This window comes from Suricata suricatta, chromosome 7 (genome assembly GCF_006229205.1).
Source record: "Suricata suricatta isolate VVHF042 chromosome 7, meerkat_22Aug2017_6uvM2_HiC, whole genome shotgun sequence".
Taxonomy (NCBI): Eukaryota; Metazoa; Chordata; class Mammalia; order Carnivora; family Herpestidae; genus Suricata; species Suricata suricatta.
The window spans coordinates 80202918-80230780 of record NC_043706.1 but is presented as its reverse complement, the minus strand read 5'-3'; the positions used below and the strand labels follow the sequence as shown (position 1 = coordinate 80230780).

General features: G+C 36.9%; 1 protein-coding gene across 2 annotated transcripts in view; it reads left to right on the top strand.

Annotated features, from left to right (window-relative positions):
* EPHA7 (EPH receptor A7) overlaps positions 1 to 6242 on the top strand; it is a 166582-nt gene extending 160340 nt beyond the window's left edge. For both annotated transcript variants that reach the window (XM_029944619.1, XM_029944618.1), the window contains exons 15-17: positions 1432 to 1625; positions 2872 to 3027; positions 5787 to 6242. In XM_029944619.1, coding sequence (XP_029800479.1) covers positions 1432 to 1625; positions 2872 to 3027; positions 5787 to 5901 — 465 coding nt within the window. In that variant the 3' untranslated portion in view covers positions 5902 to 6242. The remainder of the gene's footprint in view (positions 1 to 1431; positions 1626 to 2871; positions 3028 to 5786) is intronic.
* Positions 6243 to 27863: the final 21621 nt, after the last annotated feature.

Below are 27863 nucleotides of genomic sequence, written 5' to 3'. Positions count from 1 at the left end.
TATGTTTCCCCACAAATATTGTTATATACATATATATATACATAAAGTTTACTTACTCATTTTGAGAGAACAAGAGTACGAGCAGGGGAGGGGCAGAGAGAGGTGGACAGAGATTCGCAAGCAGGCTCTGCTCTGTGCTGTCGCTGAGCCGAGTGCAGGGCTCGAACCCACCAACTGAGAGATTATGACCTGAGTTGAAACCAAGGGTCAGAAGCCTGAGCAACTGAGCCACGCAGGCGCCCATATTAATCAACATTTCTTAAAGTCAGCTTTTTGTCTGCCTACTCTTGCTTTTATTTTCTTCAGAAACCCAAGGTTTCCTCTTTGTTTTTTCCAGTCATTTTTTCTTACATTTCTACTGCCATTATGTCAGTCAGTATCAAAAATGATTTGTTAATCCCCCTTGATATTATTCTAATGTTTTACAAGTCCCTCTTATTTGTATTGTTTGCCTTGGTAATTATTTTCCTGTGCTGCTCAGATTTGTAACAATTTCTGGCTTTTAACCTCAATTTTTGCTTTCCGTATAAACAAACAAAAAAACTAAACCTGTATAATAAACGTTTAGACTTTTCGATTGCCATCTACCAATGTTTATGGAAATTTATTTTCCATGAACATTCAAAGCTTGATATAGTGTTTAGGCTGTTATTAGGTATAAGCAGACAGTGATGTGCTGATAAAAGTATAAGAACCAGCACTCTGACTGATAAAGTCCCAACTTGTAACCTTCCCCAATTTCCTGGTGTAACCCTTCTCCCGCCCTCTTCCCCAAGGCTGATTTCAGTCTGCCAGTGTGAGGTCACCAGACTTGGAGCCAGAAAGTGATGCAGTCATCTTCATGAAGCACTGTATGCTGTTCACGCCAGCACACCACTATTTAACACTATAGATTTCATAAGTATATATAGGCTCCCGATGTTTAAAGTAATAGTGTGCTGGGTAACATTTTCTATCATAGTACAGTGTGCATTTTGATATCTTGTTTATAAGTGTCATTTGAACTCCACAAAAAGTGACACTTTTGGGGGGTTAAATTAAGGGTGACTGAGACCTTCCTCTTGAAGAATTCATAAATTTGTGGTTAAATATGTACATGTACAGCTCTAACAAGTAAAATGGTTTCATACATACTTGCTGTCAAAACCTCTGGGATGACATTAGTAGTTCTACATCTATTGCACCCTGAGTGACTTTAATCGCTGCTCCCTGTTGCAGAATTAACCCGAAAGTGTCATGATAGCATGCTCTTCATGCACCCCTTGATAACATAGCTAAGGTTCATAGATATTTGGGGGGAAATATGTCTTTTGCAAAGCTTCAAGATGTGCTTCAATCTCCTCTGGATAAAGCACTTTGCCTGCTGAACGATTCATTTTATTATCATTGAATCTCAATTGATACTATTTTAAACGTCCCTTTGGCTACTAGGTTATAAAAGCAATAGAAGAAGGTTACCGTTTGCCAGCGCCCATGGACTGCCCGGCTGGTCTTCACCAGCTGATGCTGGATTGTTGGCAGAAGGAACGTGCTGAAAGGCCAAAGTTTGAACAGATAGTTGGAATTCTAGACAAAATGATTCGAAACCCAAATAGTCTGAAAACACCCCTGGGAACTTGTAGTAGGTAAGAAATACCTAAGGGAATGGACTCTGGGGGACATTCAGATACTCACTTCTCGTCTGTCTTCTCAGTCCTAACCCAACAGCAAATTGACGTTTGTGTTAAACTTTACAGTTTACAATCCATGTTAAATTTATTGTGCTTACAAAAGTCTTTATATTTTATTTTCAGATATCTGGCTTGCCTTAATTAAATTAGTGCTTATAGGGACCTATTATTATTGCCTTTTGTTTTTCTTAAGAGTTATGGTAGATATCACTGGCTGTCACTTTTTCTAAACTGGAATTTTGTGTTCAGGTGGCACTCCCCATTTTCAAATCATCATTAATATTATGTGGGATTTTATTGCTATTGCTTTACTTTTTTGAATACTATATTTTCTTGTTTTGCTTTGAGCTATTTAGCAAAATGATTCTGTGAAGTTAAAGTTTGTGAAAGTAATTCAGTACATGATTAAAGAGGTGTACTCATTAAGAAGAGTCCGAAGCACTCCATTCATTCTTTGTGCTTGGCTTGCTCCATGGAAGGTGTATTACAAATGAATTGCCTTTAGCTTCCAGGTAAACCTGATGCTCTTGTCTGTACTGGTCTTTAAGCCCTTGTGGAGGTATATGAACCCACTAGGCACTACAAGGGTGCCATTCGTCCAGAGAAGATGTAATGTTCTCAATAGCACCACATGATCTGAACAAGTTAGTCCACAGCCAAATGTGTTTCCTTTACTCCCAGTTACTTTTGGGGAAGCAAGTGAACAAAGAAACATGTACTAACTACAAATCCTATTGGCTGTACTTTTAGAAATACATTGAAGATGCAATCTGGTGGTCATCAAATCCAAACAAAATGTAAATCTTGGATTTTGTAGTTATTGGGCCACCTTCTTTACACATTAGATTTAAAAAATTTTTTTAATGTTGACTTATTTATTTGGAGAAAGAGAGGGATAGACAATGAGCTAGGGAGGGACAGAGAAAGAGAATCCCAAGAAGGCACCCCACTGTCAGTGCAGAGCCTGACATAGGGCTCAATCCCACAACCGTGAGGTTGTGGTGTGAGCCAAAACCAGGAGCCAGAGTCACCCACGTGCCCCTGCACATTAGATTTTTGTTAACATATCTGTTTATTTTTTTACTACATCAGTTAGAATATGTAATTTTATTCTTCAAACCCTTATTTTTCTTATGAGTCCAGACATTCTTTCTTTAGTAGTTCATGAAAAAATTTTCTTTTCTGTTTCATTCCTTTCTAGGCCTATAAGCCCTCTTTTGGATCAAAACACTCCTGACTTTACTACCTTTTGTTCAGTTGGAGAATGGCTACAGGCTATTAAGATGGAAAGATACAAAGATAACTTCACAGCTGCTGGCTACAACTCACTTGAATCTGTGGCCAGGATGACTATTGAGTAAGTTGAAACTCTCAAAATTCTACTTGTACTAAATACAATCCAAGCTTTTTAAAGCAGGTCACTGTCCATAAATTACAGAGGTGTGAACCACAAAATTAGAGAGAAAAGCATCTCTTTAATAAGAGTCCGTTCTGCACCAGGCATTATGCTAACTAGACCTTTGAACTTACAGTATATTCTTAAACTCTCACAGCAATAATTTTATTATGCCGATAGTTCTATACACAATAAGGCACAGGCTCAAAGAATTTAAATATCGTCCCTAAACTGACTCAAGTAGAAGTGGCAGCTAATTTGTCTCCATAGCCAGTATTCTAAATACCACACAGTGAGCCTTCCTCTTTCCTTAACCGTGTATCATTCAGGCGTCTATTCACTGAGGAAACTTTCTTCATTGCGAAGGTGGATTTCTTTCACCACATTTGTATGACATTAAAAACTCAAAGCTTCATACCCAGTACCACATTCATTATGACATCCAATATGATTACTTTCCAAAGAGGTCAAAGGGAGCTTAATTGAATTAGCTATAACTAAGAGTTTAACTTATATTTTTTAAGTTTATTTATTTATTTATTTTAATTATTTTAACATTTATTTATTTTTGAGAAACAGAGAGAGACAGATCATGAGCAGGGGAGGGACAGAGAGAGAAGAACACACAGAATCAAAAGCAGGCTTCAGGCTCTGAGCTGTCAGCACAGAGCCCAATGCAGGACTGGAACCCATGAACTGTGAGATCATGACCTGAGCCGAAGTTGGATGCTCAACCAACTGAGCCAGCCAGGCACCTCTCATTTATTTATTTTGAAAGAGACAGAGAGCACAAGTAGGGGAGGGGCAGCAGGAGAGAGAGAGCATTCCAAGCAGGCTCCATGCTGCCAGTGCCAGGCCGACACGGGGCTCAAACTCACAAAACTGCAAGATCATAACCTGAGCTGAAGCCAAGAGTTGGATACATAACTAACTGAGCCACCCCAGGTGCCCCCATTATTTTTAAACCAAAGAATGATAATAATGCAGCTTTTAAAATCGCTGTGAACTAAAAGTAAAAAGAACAGATTTTCCTTTCTGGTTCCAATACGGGCTATATGGTCTTAGGACATCCACTTCTTATCTCTGAACTTCAGCTTCATTTGCCACAACATAACTCTTACGGGCCGTGAGGTCCCTCTCAGTCAGCGTGTTTGAAAATGGGAAGCAATTATCGAGGTGCCATTAGTGGATCCAGTTTGTGAACTGCTGTGCTAAAGCTGCTCTTTCCTGGAATGCCAGGAGGTAGCACCCATGTGAATTTAAGCTTGTGCCTCCTGTCATTGGGTTCACTCTGAGTCACCATGTGGGTAGAGTTGGCATAATTACATCTTCTCGCCCCAAAGCAGTCTACTTTTCTGAAAAATTATGCTTCTCAGAGCCTTCTTAGACCCGTGCTATGAAATAGTACGGCACTGTACTGGTGCTATATTTTCGCTGCTTGCCAGTGCCTAAGCTCAGTCTTTCTGGCTGTTAGGAAAGGTAAACGTACATACACAGACACAGTTAGTAGATGTCAAACTTAGGCTACTTAACATTTGCACATTTAGAAAAAAATTTTTTTCTAAAATGTAGGCAAACGATTATACTGAAATGGAGTTGAGGATACAATCAATAATATGCACAGAATTGCTGCGTGATAATTGAACCCAGTATAAGTCTTTTGTGATCATTGAAGATACTTGATTTACTAGACCCCAAAATGTTTGCATTTGTACTCCACCCTAGTATAACAATAAAAATTTTGAACATCACTTAGGTTCAAGAATACAACATTTCAGGGGCGCCTGGGTGGCTCAGTCGGTTAAGCCTCTGACTTCGGCTCAGGTCAGATCTCACGTTCGTGGGTTCAAGCCCCGTGTCAGGCTCTGTGCTAACAGCTCAGAGCCTGGAGCCTGCTTCCGGTTCTGTATCTCCTTCTCTCTCTGCCCCTCCTTCTCTCATGCTCTGTCTCTCTCTGTATCAAAAGTAAATAAAACATTTAAAAAAAAAAAGAATACAACATTTCAAATAACCTTTCCTAACCTTAAGTCACTAATAAATTTAAATCTTTGATAATTTCTTGTACAAAATTTCAAATCAGTTTAAAGATAACTTACAGCAAATCAAGAGCCTGAGAGGTTAGGTTCTTTTTTTTTTTTTTACTTTATAAAGTTTCATATTTTTTTAACATATGCAATTATTTTCCATCATTTACAATACAGTAGTTACAATGACACTCCAAACAGAAAAGCAAAGTAAAAAATCAAAACACCAACTTCTGTTTCATGTAATTAGACTTATACAGAAATTAGAAGGTTAAGTAGCAACTAGTTAATCACCTAATTTCACAGCTATCTGAAGTGGCGATCGTTATTCATAGCAGCACTGTCAACAATAGCCAAAACATGGAAAAAGCCTAAATGCCCATCACCTGATGAGTGGATCAAGAAGATGTGGTATATATACACAATGGAGTACTACATGGCAATGAGAGGGAATGACATATGGCCCTTCGTAGGAAAGTGGATGGACCTTGAGGTTAGGTTCTTATGAAGGAACACGCCGAAGAAGTTTTCCAGTCAGACCCGCTGCTGGGATATGATCCTAACACCCAAGACCACTAAGATAAAATCTGTTGGCCCAAGATAAACAGATGTTTTAATTAAAGAGCTGATGGCAGTTTAGTCCCACATACATTCTTTGAAAGGTAACTAACAAAACAATGCGTTTGTCTTTTCCAGAGATGTGATGAGTTTAGGGATCACACTGGTTGGCCATCAGAAGAAAATCATGAGCAGCATTCAGACTATGCGAGCACAAATGCTGCATTTACACGGAACTGGCATCCAGGTGTGATAAGCGTTTCTCCCTTATGAGGGAGATTACGGACTGCGAGCGAACAGCACTGGCCTTCGGTATATGCATAAGAAATGCTGCTAGAAGACATTGATGTCCTGGGTCCTTCCTACAGTGAAGAAGAGATTTAAGAAGCACCTACAGACTTGAACTCCTAAGTGCCACCAGAATACATAAAAAGGGAATTTAGGATCCACCCCTGGTGGCCAGGAAAACAGCAGTGACAATAAACAAAGTACTACCTGAAAACATCCAAACACCTTGAGCTCTCTAACCTCCTTTTTATCTTATAGACTTTTTAAAATGTACATAAAGAATTTAAGAAAGAATATATTTGTCAAATAAAATCATGATCTTATTGTTAAAATCAATGAAATATTTTCCTTAAATATGTGATTTCAGACGATTCCTTTTTAAAATCATTTGTGTTTATTCTTCATAAGGACTTTGTTTTAGAAAGTTGTTTATAGCTTTGAACCTTTTTAGTGTTAATCTTTGACACATTACTACACTGGGTACCTTTGAAAGAATCTCAAATTAAAAAAAAAAAAACATAGCATGATTGAAGATATATCTCCGTCAGAACATTGGTATCCTTTTTTGTGCCATTTTATTTTGTTTAATCAGTGCTGTTTTGATATTGTTTGCTAATTGGCAGGTAGTCAAGAAAACGCAAGTTGCCAAGAGCTCTGGTATTTTTTAAAAAGAAATTTTTTTGTAAAGATCAGACAACACACTATCTTTTCAATGAAAAAAGCAATAATGATCCATAAATACTATAAGGCACTTTTAACAGATTGTTTATAGAGTGATTTTACTAGACAGAATTTAATAAAAAACAAAAAAACTCAAATTGTAGGTTTATGACAATAAAAAACACGAGGCACTTCATCTAAAGAGCGTGGGTGAAGGGAAGTTTCTGAGACAAGAACTATCCAGTGTTATCTAAAATTTAATCTGAGCACATCAAGATTTTTTTCGATGTTGAGACATTAGGAAATTTAGGAGAAATAGTTGATATATATTTTATATCCTATTCTGTTTATGTAGTCCAAACACGAAAAGAAAGGAGTAAGTTTTATATTAGAACTCTGAAGCATGAGAAAAGGGGCAGTTCACATTTTCACCTTTCAAAAAAAATTTTGCTGCACAGAATATCACCACTGCAGTTTTTTTAAAAAAAGTCTTTTATTTGTGAATGCTGATGTAAGAAACTTATTAAGTGAAAGAACTCTTTTTACCATATAAGGAAGAGGTGAAGGATCTGGCTTTTTTTTTAAGCTTTATTTATTAAACCATATTATTTGATTACTGTGTTAGAATTTCATAAGCAATAATTAAATGTGTCTTTATAGATATTTCAGGAATGTATACATATTGTGAGTAATGCTTTCAAAGTTGTGAAAATCATGAACTACCCCAGAATGGAACTTGTACTTCCAAAGAGAATTGGGCTGTTTATAATGATTTTAATAGAGAAAGACCCCAGGGATCGGTCATAATTGGTCTTGTTTGATAATGTGGGCATCCACAAACAAACAAATAACAGAAACAAAAACCTGTAAATGTTCCTTTGTAAAACTTGTAAATTTTATTTATACTGTCTTGTTTTGTACACACATTTCTCTGTAGTGGGCTCTGAATACATTGAAAATGCACTATATTTTTCTATTTTACTTGCAGAGCATCACAAAAGAACAGGTATTTTCAGTGCTACATAATGTGTTTTCCCACATTTAGGACCAAAGATGGCTATAGAAAAACTCAAATGGATTGCTTCCCAAACCCCTCCCCACCCTTTTTCTTCTTTTAAATCACTGTACAGTGTTACTTGATACTTTAATTTATTTTTCAATTGACTAGAAAAATCATTTTAATTTCACTAAAATGTTTTTTGTCCCTAAGGAACAAAATAATCTGTAAAATAATTTTAATTAGCATAATACAGTCACCTAGACACTTCCATTTGTAATCTTTGTAATAGACTGTAAATATATTTTTGGAACTACAACACAACGTGCTTGAGGGTTATTTTTCAGTGTCTGCAGTGTATACAGTGTTTATACGGAGTACAGCACTTTACAATTCTAATCAGTAGCATTGGCCTTTGAGAGAATGAGTGAAAGAGTTTGAGTGAGTGTTCCTAATTCCGTTTGGATTCTAAACTCACTAATATTGGAGTTCTTTTCCTGTTCATAGCTTAAGGTGCTTATTTTTTCTATTAAAATTAAATTAACAAAAAGCCATTCTAGAAATAGAAGACATAGTATGGTACATGCAAACGGTGTCTTTCCTGCTTTTTTCTAGCACTAGATTTATAGTTGAGTAGTCTTTCTTGCGTAGAAGGGCAGAATAAAAGTTTTTTTGAGTTTTTTTTCAAAAATAACTTTTTTCTTCAGCAATATACCTCATCTGCCTTAAATTTTTTACAGCTCTTTACAGGGAAAGGGGAGAAGGGATGGGAATGTCACACAGCACAATAGGAAGTGTATGAATACATCACTCTCTCATTTGTAGGTTTCTTTTCCCGACCAACATTATGGTTTTGAAATTCATGTATGTGAAACGAATATTCAGAGAAAAAGAATTAACATTGTAATGCTGATTGTAATACTCTCTTCCAGAAAGAGATGAAATGGCATAACGATAAGAATGTACAACTTGCACCTTGAAATCTTTTTTTTTTATATATATAAATTAGTGCTCAGGGGAGGAAAGGTAGAGAAAGCAAACGTCAAAAATCGAAATCAAAAATTATAAAAATGCAAAAGGAAATGGCCTCCTTGCTTTAATAGAGCCACCTTTTTTAGAACGCTGTCTTCACACTCGACTTGTGTTTTGCATTCAGTACTGAAATAAAAGTAACTTTTATTACATCTGAATCTAACATTTTCTCAGCAATTGATCGGCCTTGTTTACTAGGACTGGTGGTATATGCTTGTCGGAGCACTATTAGTTGAATCACATTGTATACTTATGTAATCTGCATTAGCTAGTACAATTTAGGACTATATTTTAATTGCTCCTCTTATCCGTGTTTTTAAGACAATTAAAATGGTGTAATTCACCTTTTTTTTTTTTTAATTTAGGTAATGCTGATATTCTCCCTTTTGTTTCCTGAGTGGCCACAACTGTGCTGCTCACTGATGTGCATGTTCAAATAAATTACTGATGTGTATTTTTTTGCTCTATGTGGAGAAATCATGGGGAACTTGGGGCGAGATGTGCTTTTTGTTGGTTGAATTTGTCCCTCCTTGCCTAAGAATTACTACAGGGGTCATCCTTTTATAAGGACAAACTGCTTTTGAACAATGTCTTCAATGTATCAAGCACAAATAACTCTTTCTTCAACACGAATCATAAGTCTCTTTTTACCAGCTTAAAATAATAAACGAGTCTATTAGACAATGTAAAGAAAATCCTGTCTCCAATCATTGGCGGGTTCCTTTATGTCCCTCACTCATTTATTTTTCTTACATGATATCATGAAAAGAGAGGTCTTGAGTGAAGGTTTCATTGAAATATTTCAGTGGACCAAATCAGAATAGGAAGAAAATTAATAGCCACCTGTTTCCCTTCATCTTTTTGCACAGTGACTTAATTCCACTCTAATTATTACAAAATAACAAGCTAAAACTATATCTTCAAAGAACCACATGATCACACATTTTCGTTAAAACCTATTATGCCCTTTTTTTTGAAACTACAACTACGTGGGACTAACAAGAATATTTGCCTGAGAAAGGAAACATTCTGTCATTAGACCCTGACACATATTTTAGAAATTTGATATAAAATGGCAACTTGGGGAGTTTCTGCGCTTAAGATGCTGCAGGATGCAAACATAGGATTCAGAGCAAACGGAAAAGGTGATAAATCTGGCTGTCTGACTGGGATGTTTCCCACTGACCATTGACCCGGACTCAGGGATCATTCCAGCTTGCCTCTGAAATGAAAAAACTAAGCACTCCTTATTCTACAGCACTTAAATCTCAATAAACTCATAACAATAATCTAAAAATGTTTTCAAATTTGAGAACAGACTAACACCCAATGAAGTGCTATCACGGTTCATCACTTGTGCTGCTGAAGCTCAGGCTAGTCTGAACTGAAATGCAGAGTGTAATCTCTAAGTCAGCTATGCCTCAGTACTCTATAGCCAATGCACTCAGTTCACAGAGGAATAATTATACGGCCCGAAGCACCAATGGGCAGTCATAGGATCCCTTAAAGCCTGGACTCACAAGTAGTCCAAGAATATGCTATCCCACCAGCGCTCATTTCCCTACAAAACTATAAAGCCATTAAAAATATACAAGGTCTATCACTAGAGAAAAGACAGATACTAAACTCATTGTGATCATCCGTAACAATGCTTTATTAAAGCACTCTAATTTTTTTTTAATATCTATTTTTGAGAGAGAGAGAATGAGAGCATGCACATGAGCTGGGGCAAGGGCAGAGAGAGAGGGAGAGCAAATCCCAAGCAGGCTCCATGCTGCCAGCACAGAGCCTGGTGTGGGGCTCAAACCCACAAACTGAGAGATTGTGTCCTGAGCCCCAATCAAGAGTTCATGCCTCGACGGACTGAGCCACCCAGATGCTCCTCTTGAAGCATTTTTAACTCCTATTTTTACCTTTTGTTTTCTGTTATTAGCTGCAATGAAAATTCAGTATCAATGTTGAGGAAAGCTGCTGAAAAGGAAGACACATCAAGCCAAAAGGTAATTGAATTCGTAAATGCAAAACATCCTAACTACTGATACTAACAGGTGATAAAAGGCAATGCCTGGGGACTAATGACCTTTCCAGCTGCTCTGAGGGGAGCACCATCCTCCTGGCTTAGTGTCAGTGTCCCCTCAATACCCGGCTCCCCACTGCTCTCCCGAATCTGATATATCTCAGCTTGAAAAATATGGGCAGGCGAATATAATATTTCACCAGGAATGCTTCTGTGAGCCTCATTAGAGTTAAGTGCTGTAAGGGGATATTTTTTTTCAAGTTCAATGATTGAATGTAATTAAATCTATAATTAAACAATAAAAGACCTCTTCTGATTGACCTTGAGGTTAAAATAAATTTAATTAATTGATCTAATTTAATTGGACCGACTGCACAAAGTTTGGTAAGTAGCAATAAGTAGCTCCAGTGTTCTGTCGGTATGCAAGAGCACTAAGAATCCTTTAAGTGTGTAGCAGTAGTAGGGATTTCTAAATTCCCAGCTTTTGATGATTTGGAAGTAGTAACAAGTGAGGTGTCGTCTATTCCAAACCTCCAGAAGTAGCAAATAGAGCTTAATCAGATACAACCTGCCATATGTACATCATTATTTCAAATATCCCAGGTTGCTACTGCTGAAAACTATTCTTGTTTTCCTTTTGAAATTCACAGCCTTTAATTAAGTATACTTGTGGATTTTTATACATAATTAAAGAATCCACAATATATTTTAAATGAGTGGTTAATCTTATACTTTAATAAAAGATGTTCATGGACACTTTTGTTTTAAGTAATTTTGGATCTAGTTTAGTATGCTGTTCAGATCTCACCATCTCGCTGTGTGACCAAAACTAATTAAAGACAATGACTGGACATCAAACTCTAGGAAAACAGGTAGAGAAAAGCAAATGATATATGTAGAACAAGCGTTCATATGAATCACATGGTTTTAAAGATATTTTGCAATGCATACAAATGAGGCAGACAACTCAAGAATGCTTTTAAAAAGTAATGTGAGTTTGCAGACACTTTCTACACTGACAGGATAGACTGATAGGATAGACTAGCAAATTAAAAGAGAAATTTGTAAGTTTAACTTGATATCCGTCTGTCAATTTGCTAGAGATACATACATTGTTAACATAAAAAGACGGAACAGAATATGAGGCTAAAATATGCTCTTTCCTGAGGAAAGAGACCTACACATTTCTTCAGCTCTGACATTTGCAAAGTATTTTCAAGGATCTACTCAGCCAAAGATCTGCTGGCCCTGCATTATTGTAATTTTAGGTTTTCACTAGATCTTCGCCCATTGTGCACCCATTGCACAACTAGAACCCAACTTAATGGGAAAAAACAGGAACCTGGTGCCACAAACAGACCTGCTTAGCTTTACCAGAAAAATGGAGGAGAGGGAACACATGGGCAGTTGCTGCTAGGTCAGTGGCTGCACTTATCAAAAAGAAGGGCTACCTGGGGCGTCTGGTGGTTGAGTCAGTTAAGCATCTGACTTCAGCTCAGGTCATGATCTCATGGTTCGTTGTGTTCAGGCCCTGAGTTGGGCTCTGTGCTGACAGCTCAGAGCCTGGAGTGTGCTTTGGATTCTGTGTCTCCCTCTCTCTCTGCCCCTCTCCCATTCACGCTGTCTCTGTCTCTGTCTCTGTTTCTCTCAAAAATAAACATTAAGAAAAAAGTGCTGCCTATTAGGTCAGGTGTGGTTTGGAGCCAACAAAACAAGGAACTACTAACCCTCCTCTGATCTATTTACAAAACAAAGTCAGAAAACACCAGATAACACTATCCTTCATATTTTGAAGTGTATGTAAAAGGCAGGGTTACATTACAGGTAACCTAGAGAGTTGGAAGGGAAAGCCAACTTTAATGGGAGAGGCAGTGAAGAACTACTGGCAATTCTGACAGGGAAAGGATGTGATAAGAAAGGAGTTTAAGGGACCACAGTCTGGCAATGTTACCTGAAATACGAATTAATTACTCTTTGTTTTTGGATCAGAGCCACAGAAAGTACTCTGGGCTTCCATACCTTCGCTCTCCGTTTTCACATTCCCTCTCACTTTTATAAATGGGGGATACCGCTCTCTTCAAGACACATCTCACTTCCTCCAAGTCTTCCCTTCCTGCCACCCCGCAGCCAGAGTTTTCTTTCCTGGGCTTCGCTTACACTGCTTCGCTGTGTCACATTATTTGTATGTGTGTCTCTCGCACTGACTGGATCAAGTACTCTTGGAGGGCAGAAGCCAAATGGAAATCTTTGTTTTACGTCCTTTGGGACTTAGCAGTTTCTGGCACTCGGTAGACACTCTATAAATATTTTAGAATCCTTGAAGTGCAAATTAATTCAAATTGTTTTCTTCCTAAAAGGTAGTGCGAATCAGGTGCTCTGAAGGATGAATGGGGTGCAGCAAAGGTGGCAGTGAACCGGGTGCTGAGGGAGAAAACTAATTTCAGAGCATGGTTGGCTGCTCTTGTGATAGGTTGGGGCAGCAGGGACACCCCAAGGGACCCAGATGAGGAGCACAGAGACATGGACACATGTGAGAAAGGGAGGCAGAAAGAGCTGATTAGTAAGCAAGACCAGGAAGCACCAAATGCAGTATCTTGCAGATGTTGGAAATGAGGAGGTATCACTGGTTGTATATAACAGAGCAAGATGAAAGAGGAACTTGAAATCAAGCAGAAGAAATTAGACTTGATGAGAGAAACAATGAAGGGCTATTTACCAATATCTGGTTTGATGAGGCAAAGGCATGGCAAAAATGTTTTTTAAGGAACAGTAATCTGCAAAAATAAATGAGATGTGATTGTGACTAATTTAAAATCAGGCTTAGATAAGGGAGAAGAGTGGCTTTCTTCTTCTATAATGAAAACACCCCTCACTCCAGCTCTCAAACTCAAGACAGTGTCAGTATTTCTATAGTTAAGTAAATTTATAATAATAAAGTTACCTTTCTCGTGGTCCAGCCTGTAAGCCTACTTACCATTTATTTACTTTTGAAGAGGCAGCGGTGGGGGATGGCTGAGAGATTGAAGACAGACCCCGTGAGACAAATGCCAATCACCACACGGGGAACGCGTGGCAAATGATTCAATTTGTTTCCATCTTTCTATCCTACCTGAAAAATAGACATCAATAGTACCCACTTTAAGAGTTGTTGAATTTGTCAATTAATACTTGGAAAGTATTTTCAACAATGAGTACTCGATACATGTTAGCTCTTATCATTTCTTTGGGAAATATTTGTGTTTATATTTCTAATTATCTATTTAACAAACACTTATAAACACACTGCTGTGAATTATGACCCAACACACAAGTGAATTTTAGACTCTAAATTATGTCTTTGTCCAAAAGTTTACCCTTATCCTTTTCTGTTTTTTTTTAATCATCATTAATCATATCTCTCAAGTAAGTACCCAAAGAGTCAAACTTCACTCATCTGGCCATAAACAATCATTCACTGTGTCCAACTGATTGTACCTCTTTGGTACCCCTGGAATCTACCACCATCCTCCTGGCCACTGCCCTAAATTAGGTTTTCATCACCTCTCACCTAGAATAATGTCACATCCTCCAATCCGTTTCTCTTTCTCTAATCCTTTTTAATTATAACTTTCAGAGTTATTTCTCTAACACATGTCTGACTGGTCATGTTTTCCCTCAGTTTAAAAGACTTTAATGGGCCTTCACTAATCAGAGAATTACATTCAATTATGTAACATAACATTATCAGTTGGGATCCTGCCCCTGTGATCTTCACTGTTATCACCTCCTGCTGGACTGAACAATTTGTGTCTCTAGCATACACAATTCTTTCATGGACCCTTGTCATCTGAGTTTTCTGAGGGGTGTTAGTGAATATATTTTACTCCTATTATGCCTAATACAGATTTGAAGGTTGGAAATAGTTTCTATTTCTATACCTCAAAGCAAGAATATGTAATTAACTTTAAGACAAATATTAAGTTTGAGGAAAAACACATAATCTCCCTCAATTTAGAATTTATATCACAAAGTCATTTTTTCCACTTTCTATGCATCTCCTTCAACAACTTGAATACACTTCTGGCAATTAAGAGACAAAACAGATCATTTGGTTAATAAACATTGCATTCAGAGTTATAGTGCAGAATTATATCTCTATGCATACATGCTAATTTACATTTTCTTTCATCTGAACATACATTTTAAGTTTTGTCTTTGATTGCTTTTTATTGAAGAAGTGGTGGGGAGATTTCTGCCTGACTTTATTCTACCATCTTGTCAGGAAGTTGGAAAACATTCTCTAATTTCTCTTTACCCAGTTATATAGTGTTTTACATTGTTTCTTTATCTGTTGATTGTGGTGCCTCAAAGCCAGAAAGCAGAACTTTTGTGTCCAGCTCACACTTCTATTCCAAAGCCTGGCACAGTGCCTGCCACCTTACAGATCCTTAAGAGACGTGTATTGAGTGATTGAGAGTCATGTGACCCTCAAGCCAGGGACTCTGATACTCTAGCAGTAGCTCCCAACCTAATGCATGAAGACCATTATCCAGAACTGAGCCTCTTGGTCACTCTCATCCTACTAAAGAGTGTCATTCTTCAATGTCACAGAAATTTCCCAGATGCCACCCTGTGCTGTTCCTCCCATGGCCCTCATCTTGGACCTTAGAACTATGTATAACCCCACCAGAAGCCTCAAGACCATAGAATCACAATGGCCATGCACATCATACCAACACATAATCCAAATGACATCAGCAATTAGGGGACATCTTAATTTTTGATTGGATAAGGCATCAGATTTAGGGGTGCCTGCGTGGCTCAGTCGGTTAAACACCCGACTCTTGATTTCAGCTCAAGTCATCATCTCATGGTTTCTGAGTTGAAGCTTCATGTCCGGCTGTGTGCTGACAATGCAGAGCCTGCTTGGAGTTCTTGGTCTCCTCTCTCTGACCCTCCCCAACTCCTGCTCATACACACATTCTTCCTCAAAAATAAACTTTAAAAAAATTAAAAAAAATCATATTTATCTTTAATTAACTGCTCACAGACATTTGATTGGGAAACATATATAATTATAACTTTATCATTTCAAAGTACCATTCTGACTAGTTAAAACATGACAACTGCCATAACATCTAAATATTTCTTCCTCTCATCTTTTACTAAATAATCAATTAACCATTTCATGCATTTTCCTAGCCTTCCTTATTGCTACTTCTTTCCTTAGGAAGATGTCTGTATGGTCTGAGCACAAGGCAATATCACACCATTTAGTCTGTTTTCTTGACTTCAATAGTCTTAAAATTCATACCTTTATGCTTTATCATTTATTTATGCCTGTATGCAGAGTCAAATAGGCTAAGCATGTGCTTCTCTAGTTCTGACTCTATCTCTATTACCTACTCCCAGTGCAGCAGCAGACCCTGCTTCTCTCCCAGACGGTGAGTTTGGGAAGAGGACTGAAGCATTCTCTGCCTCTGCTGCCTTCATACTTTCAATGTGTTAATGACATGAACCAAAATCTGCTAATAGACACGTGCATTCAATTACATACTGTTGCCATCTTTCAGGAGTAAATATATTATCATGTTTCTTCCTTCCTTTCCTTTAATAAAAAGATATTTAATTTTCTTTTACAGTAGTGCAAATTTTCTCTATGCATGAGCTGTGGCCATGCATGAAGTTGCTGTAAGAGAGCTTCCTTCCCATATATTTACCTAGCGTTGCCTAGAGGCTGAATAAATAGTGTTTGCACATGGTAGGTAGTAATCAATAATTTTGGCTAAATGGACAACTATATTGATGCCATTGGGGATAAATAATACATTGCAAGTATAAATGAAATACAATCTTTTACTTACTTGATAGTATCTCAATTTTGACTACTAAGATTTTCTTTTTTTAATTTTTAATGTTTATTTCTTTATTTTGAGGGAGGGTGCATGAGCAGGGGAGGGCCAGAGTAAAGGTCAGAGAGAGAATCCTAAATAAGCTCCATGCTGCCAATGCAGAAACCGATGTAGGGCTCAAACTCATGAACCTATGAGATCATGAGCTGAGATGAAATCACCTTGGGCTAAGCCCCCCAAGCACCCTTATATATGATGTCTTATCCAATCAAAGATTAAGCCACCCAGGTTCCCCTTGACTACTAAGTTTTAAGTTCCATCATGTGTAACTCCATATAAATTTACTATCAATGAAGAATCTTCACACTTAGGGAGGTTAAATAAGAACCAAGTTAGAGGGGAAATTTAGAAGCTCTCAGTTGTACAAGTATTAGTCCTGGTTTCACCATTTACTGATTCCTTGACATTGGCAAAACAATTCAAATCTATGAAGCTCAGTTTTCTTATCTATCAAATTGGATATATCCACTTTCCTTCTTTTTTAAAGAGTAATTTTATGAAGAACATATAAAATAAAGCAGACAAATGATTTTTAATAACAGCAAGTTTTAAATTAAAATTAAGATGATTTTATTCTTTTGAATTGAATTTGAGGTGCTACTTTCTTGCCAATTGCTTTTACATAGTTTACAGTTACCCTGAAAAAGTCTAAATATATGTGTGTAGGAAAAGACATTGATAATTTCTTATTCATTAATGATTTGAGTAAATTTTTGTCTGATCTGGGTTGGTATTTCCTAATTTCATCATGGCCTTTCAAGCTTCATGACTTGGGTATTATATAGTCTAATAATTCCTCTGCTTTGCTTCCATTTCATTGGCTTCCAGTCAAGGAAAGGTTCAAAATTCAAGGGTTTTGGAGATTTTTGTTTTGGTTTTGTTTTTAGTTTAGTTTAGTTTAGTTTTGTTTTGTTTTTTAGCTTCTGATGCTTCCTGTGATTTTGCAGCAGGTAACCTGCAAGGTCTCTTAATCCCATAAACTCTAAATCGCATCCCCTATTCTCCAAAGTACATACCATTTATCTGTTCTTACAGCCCACCTGGAGTTTTGTGGTCATCATGAACACTGTGTGTTGGCCCCTAGGTCTTGGGAGACTGGTGTTACTCAGCACACGTGTAAGCTGCCTAAATTTAACAACTGTACCTTCTACACAAGTAAATGATGTTTGCTTGTTCAATAGTGCTCCGGGGTATAGTAAATTTTGATTTCTCTGTTTTAGTCTTGTTGGTACACATGTCTAATTATGCTGGCTGGTTTAGCACCCTGTGGAGAATGTTAGGTAATGTTATCATCGAGAGTTTGTTCATCTTGAAATGTCAGTCACAGGACTAGCGCAGAGCATCTAGAGCTGAAACAACATGACTAAGGTTGGGTCAACATTGCTTCTAGGCCCTGTATAATTTCAGAGATTTATATCTTGGATGTAAATATTCACATCGAGCATAACCATGGCAGGCCTTTCCTGACCCTTCTCACTGTGTTTCAGATGGCTTCCAAATCAGGTGAGAAGATGACTGGCATTTGGGGGATCATTTTTTGTTGTGTGTTGTTTCTGGTTACTCTCTGGATTTTCAAATGGCTCATTCCATTTAAAATAAAGTAGACTGCATGACTTTTTTTTTATTTGAATATATTTCAGACAGGTAGAAATGTGTATGCATTATGTATAAATACCAATGCTTTCAAGCTTACAATTTCAAAACTATTGGGACCAGATCAATTAATCCATAAATGCTATTGAAACTAAAGAAATACATTTCAAAGAGCCACTGAAAGGAACTCTTGTTTGGTTGGTAGTGTCTCCACCTTTAACTATAAAATTATAATTATTATCACGTGTAGATCCATACAATTTTTATAATATAAGGCATATTGATATATGATTTGCATTTTGCAGTTTCCTAAAAATATCCTGCAATCCTGTTTCTCAAAACTCACCCCTTTGATTATCAAATTTGCAGCATCTTTTCTCAAATTAACTTTACAAAATCTGATGGCAAAAGGTGCCAATAGTGAGTGCCTGTTTTCATTTCATAAGTAAATGTGTGAAGTTGTTACCTCCGTGAGATTCCAAGACATTATGATTAAGTCTCTCCTGTTCTCAGCCAAACCCAACAAGTTTAGCAAGGTAGGAATCGGCACATACATGCACTTGGCTGGACGAAGAGGGTAGTACTGTTTGTGACTGAAAAAGATAAGAAACTCATTTGTTTCTTCTTTCAAATCCAAGGTCTCTCCACTACTAGTGATGTGACCTTGGGCTAGTTACATAACCACTATTTGACCCATTTTCTATTTTGTTAAAATGATAAATAGTACCTGTTTCATAAAGTTGTTCTTAAAATTAAAGAAGTTAATGTAGGTAAAGATCTTAGAAGCATGCCTGGCTGTAAGCATTTTAATCTTTAAGCTTCATGGTTAAAGATGCTTCAATATTTTTAAGAGGCAAGAACCCATCAGAGGATGACTTGCCTCATTTTAAATATCCATAAAGGTTTTCTGAAAGCAAATTAAATGTCAAGCACTTTGTTAGGCCCCAGAACCCTATGATCATGGAAGAGTTCATAATCAAAGACACAGAGAACCCAGAAAATAGCAGAAGAGAACTTTTAAAAAATGTTTTTAGGTTGTTTGTTTGTTTGTTTGTTTGTTTTGGAGACAGAGAGAGACAGCAGGAGCAGGAGAGGGTCAGAGAGAAGGGGAGACACAGAATCTGAAATAGGCTCTAGGCTCTGAGCTAGCTGTCAGAACAGAGCCCAATATGGGGCTCGAACCCACAAACCATGAGATCATGACCAGAGCCAAAGCTGGATACTTAACCGACTGAGCCACCCAGGCGCCCAGAGAACAGCTTTTAATGTTTATTTATTTTTGAGACAGAGACAGAGTGTGAGTGGAGGCGGGGCAGAGAGAGAGACACACACACACAGAATCCAAAGGAGGCTCAGGCTCCCAGCTGATCAGCACAGAGCCTGACATGAGGCTGGAACTTACAGACTGTGAGATCATGACCTGAGCCGAAGTGGGACAGTTAACTGACTTAGCCACCCAGAAGCCCCAGTAGAGAACTTTTGAAAGTAGGATCTATATCTCAATATGGAGATAAAGCATAAAGTGGAGTAAAGCATAAACTTTTGGGCAAAAACCTACTTAGGTGTTGCATTGAGGTGTAAATATGAACTGTGGATTTCCAAAACTCCTTCCGCATCAGTTGCAGATGAGATAATTGCACAGATATTGGCGTAAGACACACTCAGCTTACGGCACAGACATGTCCACCTCATTGTGATTTTGAGAAATCCTCTCAAATAATTTGAACCTGTTCCATCACCAGGTAAGTGAGGCTAAAAATACCTGCTTCAAAGTGTGGCTTTGAGAAAAGAGCGAGAACACAGCATACTGTCCACTACTATAATGTAACATTTATTTACTTTCCTCTCCTTGACTCCACCAAAGGCTCAACAGGACACAGCGAGGTAGAGTGTGCCTTTTCTCTGGTCTATCAGGCTCTGTCCACAGAGATAGAAATGCTGTAGCCCAAGCAGGTGTAGCAGTTAGCATATCTCCTCAGTATACAAGAATACCCTGGCGAGGGGCGCCTGGGTGGCTTAGTCAGTCAAGCCTCCAACTCTTAATTTTGGCTCAGTTTTGTTGTAGGCTGATGTTGAAAAGACATTTGAAGTGAGGCAAAACTTTATTCATGGTCGTGCCAAACCTGAACCCCAGATGGTAAGGAGCAGAGAATGGCCCTGAACAAAAGATTACAGTGAGATTATATAGACATACATATTATTCCATGATAGCCAATTACATTGTGACACGCCAATCACCAGTTCTGGCAGGAACCTATCACGCTAGTTCTTTGTTCTTTTAAAGTGACCAATCATACTGGGTCAGTGACTAAGCAATTTTCTGTAGGCATGGCCTTGATCAGGCCATAGAAAAGGGATGGGAAACGGTTTGCAACAAATCATCGAGTACCTTCCATAAGAAGTTAACCCATTACATTCCATAAGTAGTTTAACCCATTATATTCCATAAACTGACCTATAACAAGTTTCATGATATCGAGCCCCAAATTAGGCTTAGTACTGACAGCAAAGAGCTTCCTTGGGATTCTCTCTTTCCTTCTCTCTCTGCCTCATCCCAACTTGTTCTCTTTCTCTCTCTGTCTCAAAATAAATAAACTTAAAAAAAAAAAAGACTACCCTTGCTAATCTCTTTTTTCCAAGAAAGCTGAGGAAGCAAATTTTTCTGGTTTACCTCCACCCAAAATTATCTTTCTAGTAAGATGTAAGTAACAATCAAGGTGTGACACAGCCTAATCCCTTATTATCATCACACCTAGTTTAGCAAAATATTTCTGGAGGGAAGCAGAAATGAAACATCCAGTCTGCATCAGTAGCTCCCATATCAAAACATAATCAGGATACCAAGTATTTAAAGATGTGGCAAAAGTATTTGTGTTACTCTGAATTGACGCTTAGTATATTCTAAAATTCAGCCACATCACAAATGTATAGAATCTTAGTAGAAAAAAAAAAGGGGGAAAGAAGTCAAGGTGAAAGAGATTAAAAGCCAATTATTTGTTGAAACAGAGGTATATTGATGCAGTACACACACACACACACACACACACACACACTCACACACACACTCACACACGAGAAATAAGCTCATTGAAAAGGGTGTTTGTGAGTACATACGATAAACACACACACACACACACTGTGTATAATGCAGTACAAAACCACTGATACTGTGAATAGCAGTTTAATTCTCTACCAGAACTAGGTGATACTAATAGTGATGAAATGTAAGGCAAAGAAAGAGAAATGCTTAATTATTATTTTTATAATTTATTTTCCCCTTTTTCCCCAATTCCCATTCCTTTTACTACTATTACCTATAGAAAGTTAATTTTCAAGAAAGTATAGCAATAGCCTGCCTTTCTAAAACTGCATAGGTTTACAGAACCCATTTCTTTCCTAGTTTCTAAATAGCTGTAGGCAGAATCATGAAAATTATAGAAAAACACAATCTTCCTCTACTTTATCTTGATATGCATTCTATATTGTGTCTCCAGTAGGAAAAATAATATCTTGCCTTCATGCACAGTTCAGCATAGAAAAGGTAATCTATTTGAATAACTATGCAAAGAGCTTCAGCTAAGCAATAAAATGCAAGTCAAGAAAGTATCTACACCTGATCCTTCTATGAATGTTTTAAAATGGGAGCATGTAAACTTCTGGTTGGCTATCAGGAGGTCATCAGACTTAAAATTCTGTCCAGGCTAATGTTGTGCTGCACAAAATCCACATTGGAAAAATTGCAAAACGCTAAAAAAAAAAAAAAAAGAAAAACTTCCAGTAGTTGGACATCTGCCCTTTCCTAAAAAGTATGAAACAAAGTATTGTCGTGACTTCTGTATTGTACAATTTCAAAGTTGAGTTTCTGCATTTTTATAATTTTTTTAATGTTCATTTATTTTTGAGAGAGAGCTAGACAGAGCATGAATGGAGGAGGGATAGAGAGAGGGGGAGACACAGAATCTGAAGCAGGCTCCAGGCTCTGAGCTGTCAGCACACAGCCTCATGCAGGGCTCCAACTCACCAACTGTGAGATGAAGTTGGAAGCCTAATCCTACTGAACCACCCAGGCGCCCCCCTGCATTTTTTGAAACAGTTCCACCTGTTTATCAAGTTTCAGTGTTGAATGTTTCTAATTTTTTTTCTTTCATTTGGAGGGAAGTACTTTGGGCCTACTTGAAATGGATTATTTTTTTGACATTTAGTATCAAAAATATTTCTGAGAGAAAAGCCATGCAAGTTTATATGTAGGGATCTTAAGAAAAAGAAAGGAGAGTTGGCCTTACTTTTAAATAAATAAAAACAATCGCATAAGCCAACAATTTATACAGCATTAAGTCACCCAAGATCATCTTGACAGAAGTACAATTTCCGTGTTTATTTCATGTAATTTTCAAAGCACTATCAGCCATCACTTGCAAATGGCTTACCTCTCTTTAGAAACGGAGGGAAGTCACATCTGGCCAAAACTCCTCCTATAACTAGCACTTCTCACACCATCACCAGATTGGGAGTCATTTGTCAAAAACCTTGAGGGACCCAGGAATTTAAAAAAAAATAATTTTACTTCAAAAAACTGAAGAATAGCCTTCTTGTTTATATTTGGAATCAGAATTCCCATTGCTGAATAGCTATAAATTAAATGCTGTAAATGACTGTCTAAACCTAAGCATTCTGACTCTCTTGCCGGCGACATAACTGCTAGCACCTATGCCCGCTGTCGGAGCTCTGATTGTGTTAGCTCACAAAGTTTGAAATCTTGCCAGATGGAAATACCGTAATTTTTTTTAAATTTCCCACTTGGGTATAACTTCATCCAAAGGCCGCAATTTATAGAAAGGAGCCAACCGTAAATAATTTTGCCTAAACATTTGCTTACATGTGAAAAAGTTTAGTTTGTGAACTAATGTTACATATAAGAAAAGAGATTAGAGGTGTTTTAATACCACTGAGGCCTTGCTCCCTCCCACAGCCTTTTGATATAATGTGCTGGGTTTGCAATCTACACACAGAGACTTTTATTTTTTTAAATCCAGGTGACCTTATTATACAGCAGTTTGGGAACCACTGAGGTGGAATGTGGATTTACAGGCTTTGGGATGGACCAGAACAACACTCTTCCAGCTCTTTCCTCACTTAAAAGAAGTTTTATAAATGATGATTGTTTGCAAATTTCCTTTCCACTCCCACCCCTCATAACCTCAGGGAAAATGGGGCCGTGTTGCCTCTGTCTCATGATTTTTCATAAAGCTTTAGACATGTCTACAATGGGGGAAAGTACCAGGAAGGATATTCATCTTAATTATGTTAATCCTCCTTAGCCAAGAAATGGGAAGTTGAGATCATCCCTCTGGATCAACAGAAATATGTTTATCATTGCCACAAAACTGTTTGGGGGCTATTTGACTACATCCTTCAGGTTTGTAAAAGATTCATGAAATAGCACTACATTTCCCTGTGGGTCACTCTAAACCATGTAGAATACCAAAGGCTATGACTTTAAAAAAAAGAAAAAGTTTCCCAATGTTATTATTTCAGAATTCTAAGTGATTCTGTATGTGTGCATCAAGTTAACTCTATAGTAGCACCAAGATTTTGCCTCTTCCTCAAAAGTATTTTTAACACTATCTCTTCAGCAAGATTTTCAAATAAACGGTAATGTTCAGACATGTAATAATAAGGCTTTGTTACATCTTTACGAGACAAAATGCAGAAACGCTTAGAAAGTTTGATTGATTTTTATTAGACACTTGCGAGATAAAGATGCTTTTGAAACAATTTTACACAGGCTAAAAATGAGACAAAAGGTATTTCCAGAGATTTAATAGTACTGAAATTGGTTTGTGATTTCTGATATTTTAAATATTAGAAGTCTTCTTATATTTATATATATATGTATATATATATATATATATAATCATATAGTGCAAATTTTTGTCACAGTCTCTAAAAGTTTGTTATTTATTTCAGTATAGTTGACACACAATGTTGTGTTAATTTCAGGTATACAACATAGTGTACACAACACCTCTCTGTGTTACCCTCTGACAATAGCATGTGTCACTCTTACAACATCATTGACTATATTCCTTATGCTGTGCCTTTTATTTCCGCCTTATTCTTTCCTTAACTGGAAGCCTCCTCCTTCCCATTTTGCCCATCCCTCTCTCTCCTTCCCTCTGGTAAATTTAATTTATTGACTATATCAGGGACTCTAGAGCTTATCTGCTTTATTTCTTTTCTTAACTTGTTTTAACTAAGCATACTTTCCAACATATTTAAATATTCAATAATAAAAATGATAATGGTTAAAGTTCTATTAATAATAATAGTGGTTCACATCTTCTCAGGAACATGCTAAAAACATGGTACATGAATTACTTCAATAATGTCTTCTAAAGTTCAGTAAAACAAAAATATTTGTTATCCTCATTTCCTAGATGTGGAAATAAGAAAATAATAAAAATAAAGATATAAGATCAGAGATATTAAATGATTTTCCCTAGTTACACACAGAGGAAGCAGAAAGAGCCAGGATACAAACCTAGATAATTTATCTCCTAAATCCATGCTCACTGTAACATAATAAAATTAACACAAGAGCTTAACTAAATGTGTAATGTCTAAACATCCTGAAAGAAAGCTTAAAAGCCAGTAACTATTTATTGGCCAGTATGATATGCTGTTCAGATATTTAGAAACATGAGTACATATGGATTTTATTTTAGTTTATTTTTAACCAAATACTCGGTAGCACTTATGTGCAATTTTTTGTTTTTACATAAATGGATTGATAATTAACAAAATCCAAAAGGTTTTTTCAGAATAAATACATATACATGCTTTAAATACTATTTAAATTTTACCATCTGTTTATGCATTTAGTGAGGTTCTTAAGAAATATGAGCTAATATATTAAATAGAAGAATATTTATTGCCCATTTAGGATGCAAAGCTCACATCCCTCCCTTCCCCTTCTGTTAGCTGACAATCACACGAGCATCAGGGACCAGGATCTTTAGAACATCAAACTCAAAGAGCTTAACCCATGACTGGTTCCTTTCAAGGACTTTCAATTAAAAACTCAAGCAATGCTAGGATTTCCTTATAAGATGACATGTATTCTGATGTACTAAGACGTTGCCTAGAATTCAAGCATTCCTTTTGTAAATTATCATCATTCCACAATTACAGATAGAAACTGGCATACTTTTTAGCTGGAATATCTAATAAGCTAATTGTCGATAGATTCTAAAAAGAAGAGCTAACTTTTAAAAATGAAGTCAAGGGGCAGGCATCTGGGTGGCTCAGTTGGTTAAGTGTCCGATTTTGGTTCAGGTCATGATCTCGCAGTTTGTGGGTTTGAGCCCCACATCGGGTTCTGTGTTAACAGCTCAGAACCTGAAACCTATTTCAGATTCTGTTTCTCTCTCTGTGCCCCTCCATTGCTCCCACTCTGTCTCTGTCTCAAAAGTAAATTAACATTTAAATAAAATAAAATAAAATAATAAAATAAAAATGAAGTTAATACAGTTTGGATACAGATTGAAAAACCATATTAGAAGTCATGATAAACATAACAGAATTACAAGAATAAAAATTGTCCTTAATTCAGAAAATATGCTGAGATAGTCGAGGCTACTGAAGATACACACACACACACACACACACACACACACATTCATACATGTTAGAAACATGAGGAACACGTAGGATAATGTAGTCTTGATGAGACAATAAAGAAGCATGTAAATCTAATAATTAAAGGTTGATGGATATTTATGACTGACAGCATTACATCACAGCCATCTATGAAGAAGCACGTTGCTAGACTCAGTACGTTGGACTCCTGACCTACCATAATTCTGTCCTCATTCTCAGTCCACAAGTGGTAAAGCCAAGTTTTAGAGCCGTTAACTAGCATATTCAGGATCTAATAGACTTGATAGCTATATTTGATCTGAAACATTGTGTTCTTCCCTGTGTACCACAGTAACTTAAATTATTTGTTTTTGTCTTTCTTCCTGATTCTAAATGGGCTCTCACCTGAGCAGGAGAGAAATACAGGTGTATATCTCTGGAATTTTGTCATAAAAGATTTGAGAACCATTAAATGCAAATATCTTCCATTCTCCATTAAATGATCAAAAATCTAAATTAAGAACCACTTTTACTAAGAATGATCTTTATTTCAGGTTTGTTAGTGACAGTTTTAGTCTTTCAAATAAGTTCTAATTAAAAACAGTAATGTAGTTTGATAACTTGCATTCCCATATTAGCAGTATGATTGTAAAATATTGAAAGAAATACGTTAGTAAACTTCAACAGGCAACATGGAAACATTTGGAAAAGTGAATAATCAATACAAATGACTCCATCTTCTCAGTACTTGTTGTAAAACTTAGACCTAGTCTCTCAGATGCTGGAAGGCATGATGATTTATGCTATTTGGGAAAAAAGAGCATAAATGGCATAAAGTATGAGAAAAATTCCAGGCAACTTAAAACTTTAATCAGCAGAAAAGACTACAGCAAATTTTAGTGTCATTAATTACAAACATCTAAAATTAATTTTATTAGTGCCCTAAAGTGGTAGCAGAATGTTGGGACTCTGATAATAATTCAAGACTGGAATCCTCAAGAAACACATGATCTTACTGCTGTGGTTCTGCCTCTTTGCTTCTACCCTGCAGACTTCTACCTGTAAGTTCTCACTGATATTCTTTAAAGAAAAGTATTACTTAATTCATGACTCAAGTTCAAAATTTAAGCAAATGCTTAGGTGTGAGAAGAATAAATAGCACCAGTAAAAGAAATTTGATTTCTAACCTCACTTTGCCCAAAATAATGAATCCGGTGAGTTTCAGTTTCCTCATATGCAGGTGGACTTTGAATTGGATCAGTGGCTCTCAAACTCCAATGGGCATCACAATAACCAGAAGGGCTTGTTGAACAGAATACTGGACTCTAAATTAGAGTTTCAGAATCTTTGCCTTATTTTTAAAATTTTCCCTTAACGTTTATTTTTAAGAGACAGAGTATGAGCAAGGGAGGGGCAGAGAGAGAGGGAGACACAGAATCTGAAGCAGGCTCCAAGTGCTGAGCTGTCAGCACAGAGCTTGATGCAGCGCTTGAACTCTTGAACCAGAAATCATGACCTGAGCCAAAGTTGGTTGCTTAACTGACTGAGCCATCCAGAAGTTCCAGATTCTTTGACTTTTTGAGGTCAGGTGGGGGAATTTACATATCTAACAAGTTCTTGAATGATGCTAATGCTGCTGGCCTAGGGAACACATTTTGAGAACCACTGAATTATATGATATCTAAGGTGTCTATTTTGTCTATCATTCTGATATTTCCATGTGAAGATTTCAAATTATTTCCCCAAGTTTTCCTCCAACAATACAGTAATACCAGCCTTTTCACATCTTTATTACACTGATAATAGAATAACCATATCCTTATATTGGATACTCATAGACACACATTAGCATTTTCTGGCATGTTTTTAGGAGAATGATACCTATTATACAGCTAACTAATTGTCTTTTGTCTGTTGTTCCTATTATTAACATTAATAGGTATGAGGACAGAAAAATTAACTCCCTCAGAAGCTTGCTAGTATATATGTATATATATATATATATATATACACACACACATATATGTGTGTGTGTGTGTGTATACATATACATATGTATATAAAGCCAAGTTTAACTCAGGTTTGTTGTTGTTTTGTTT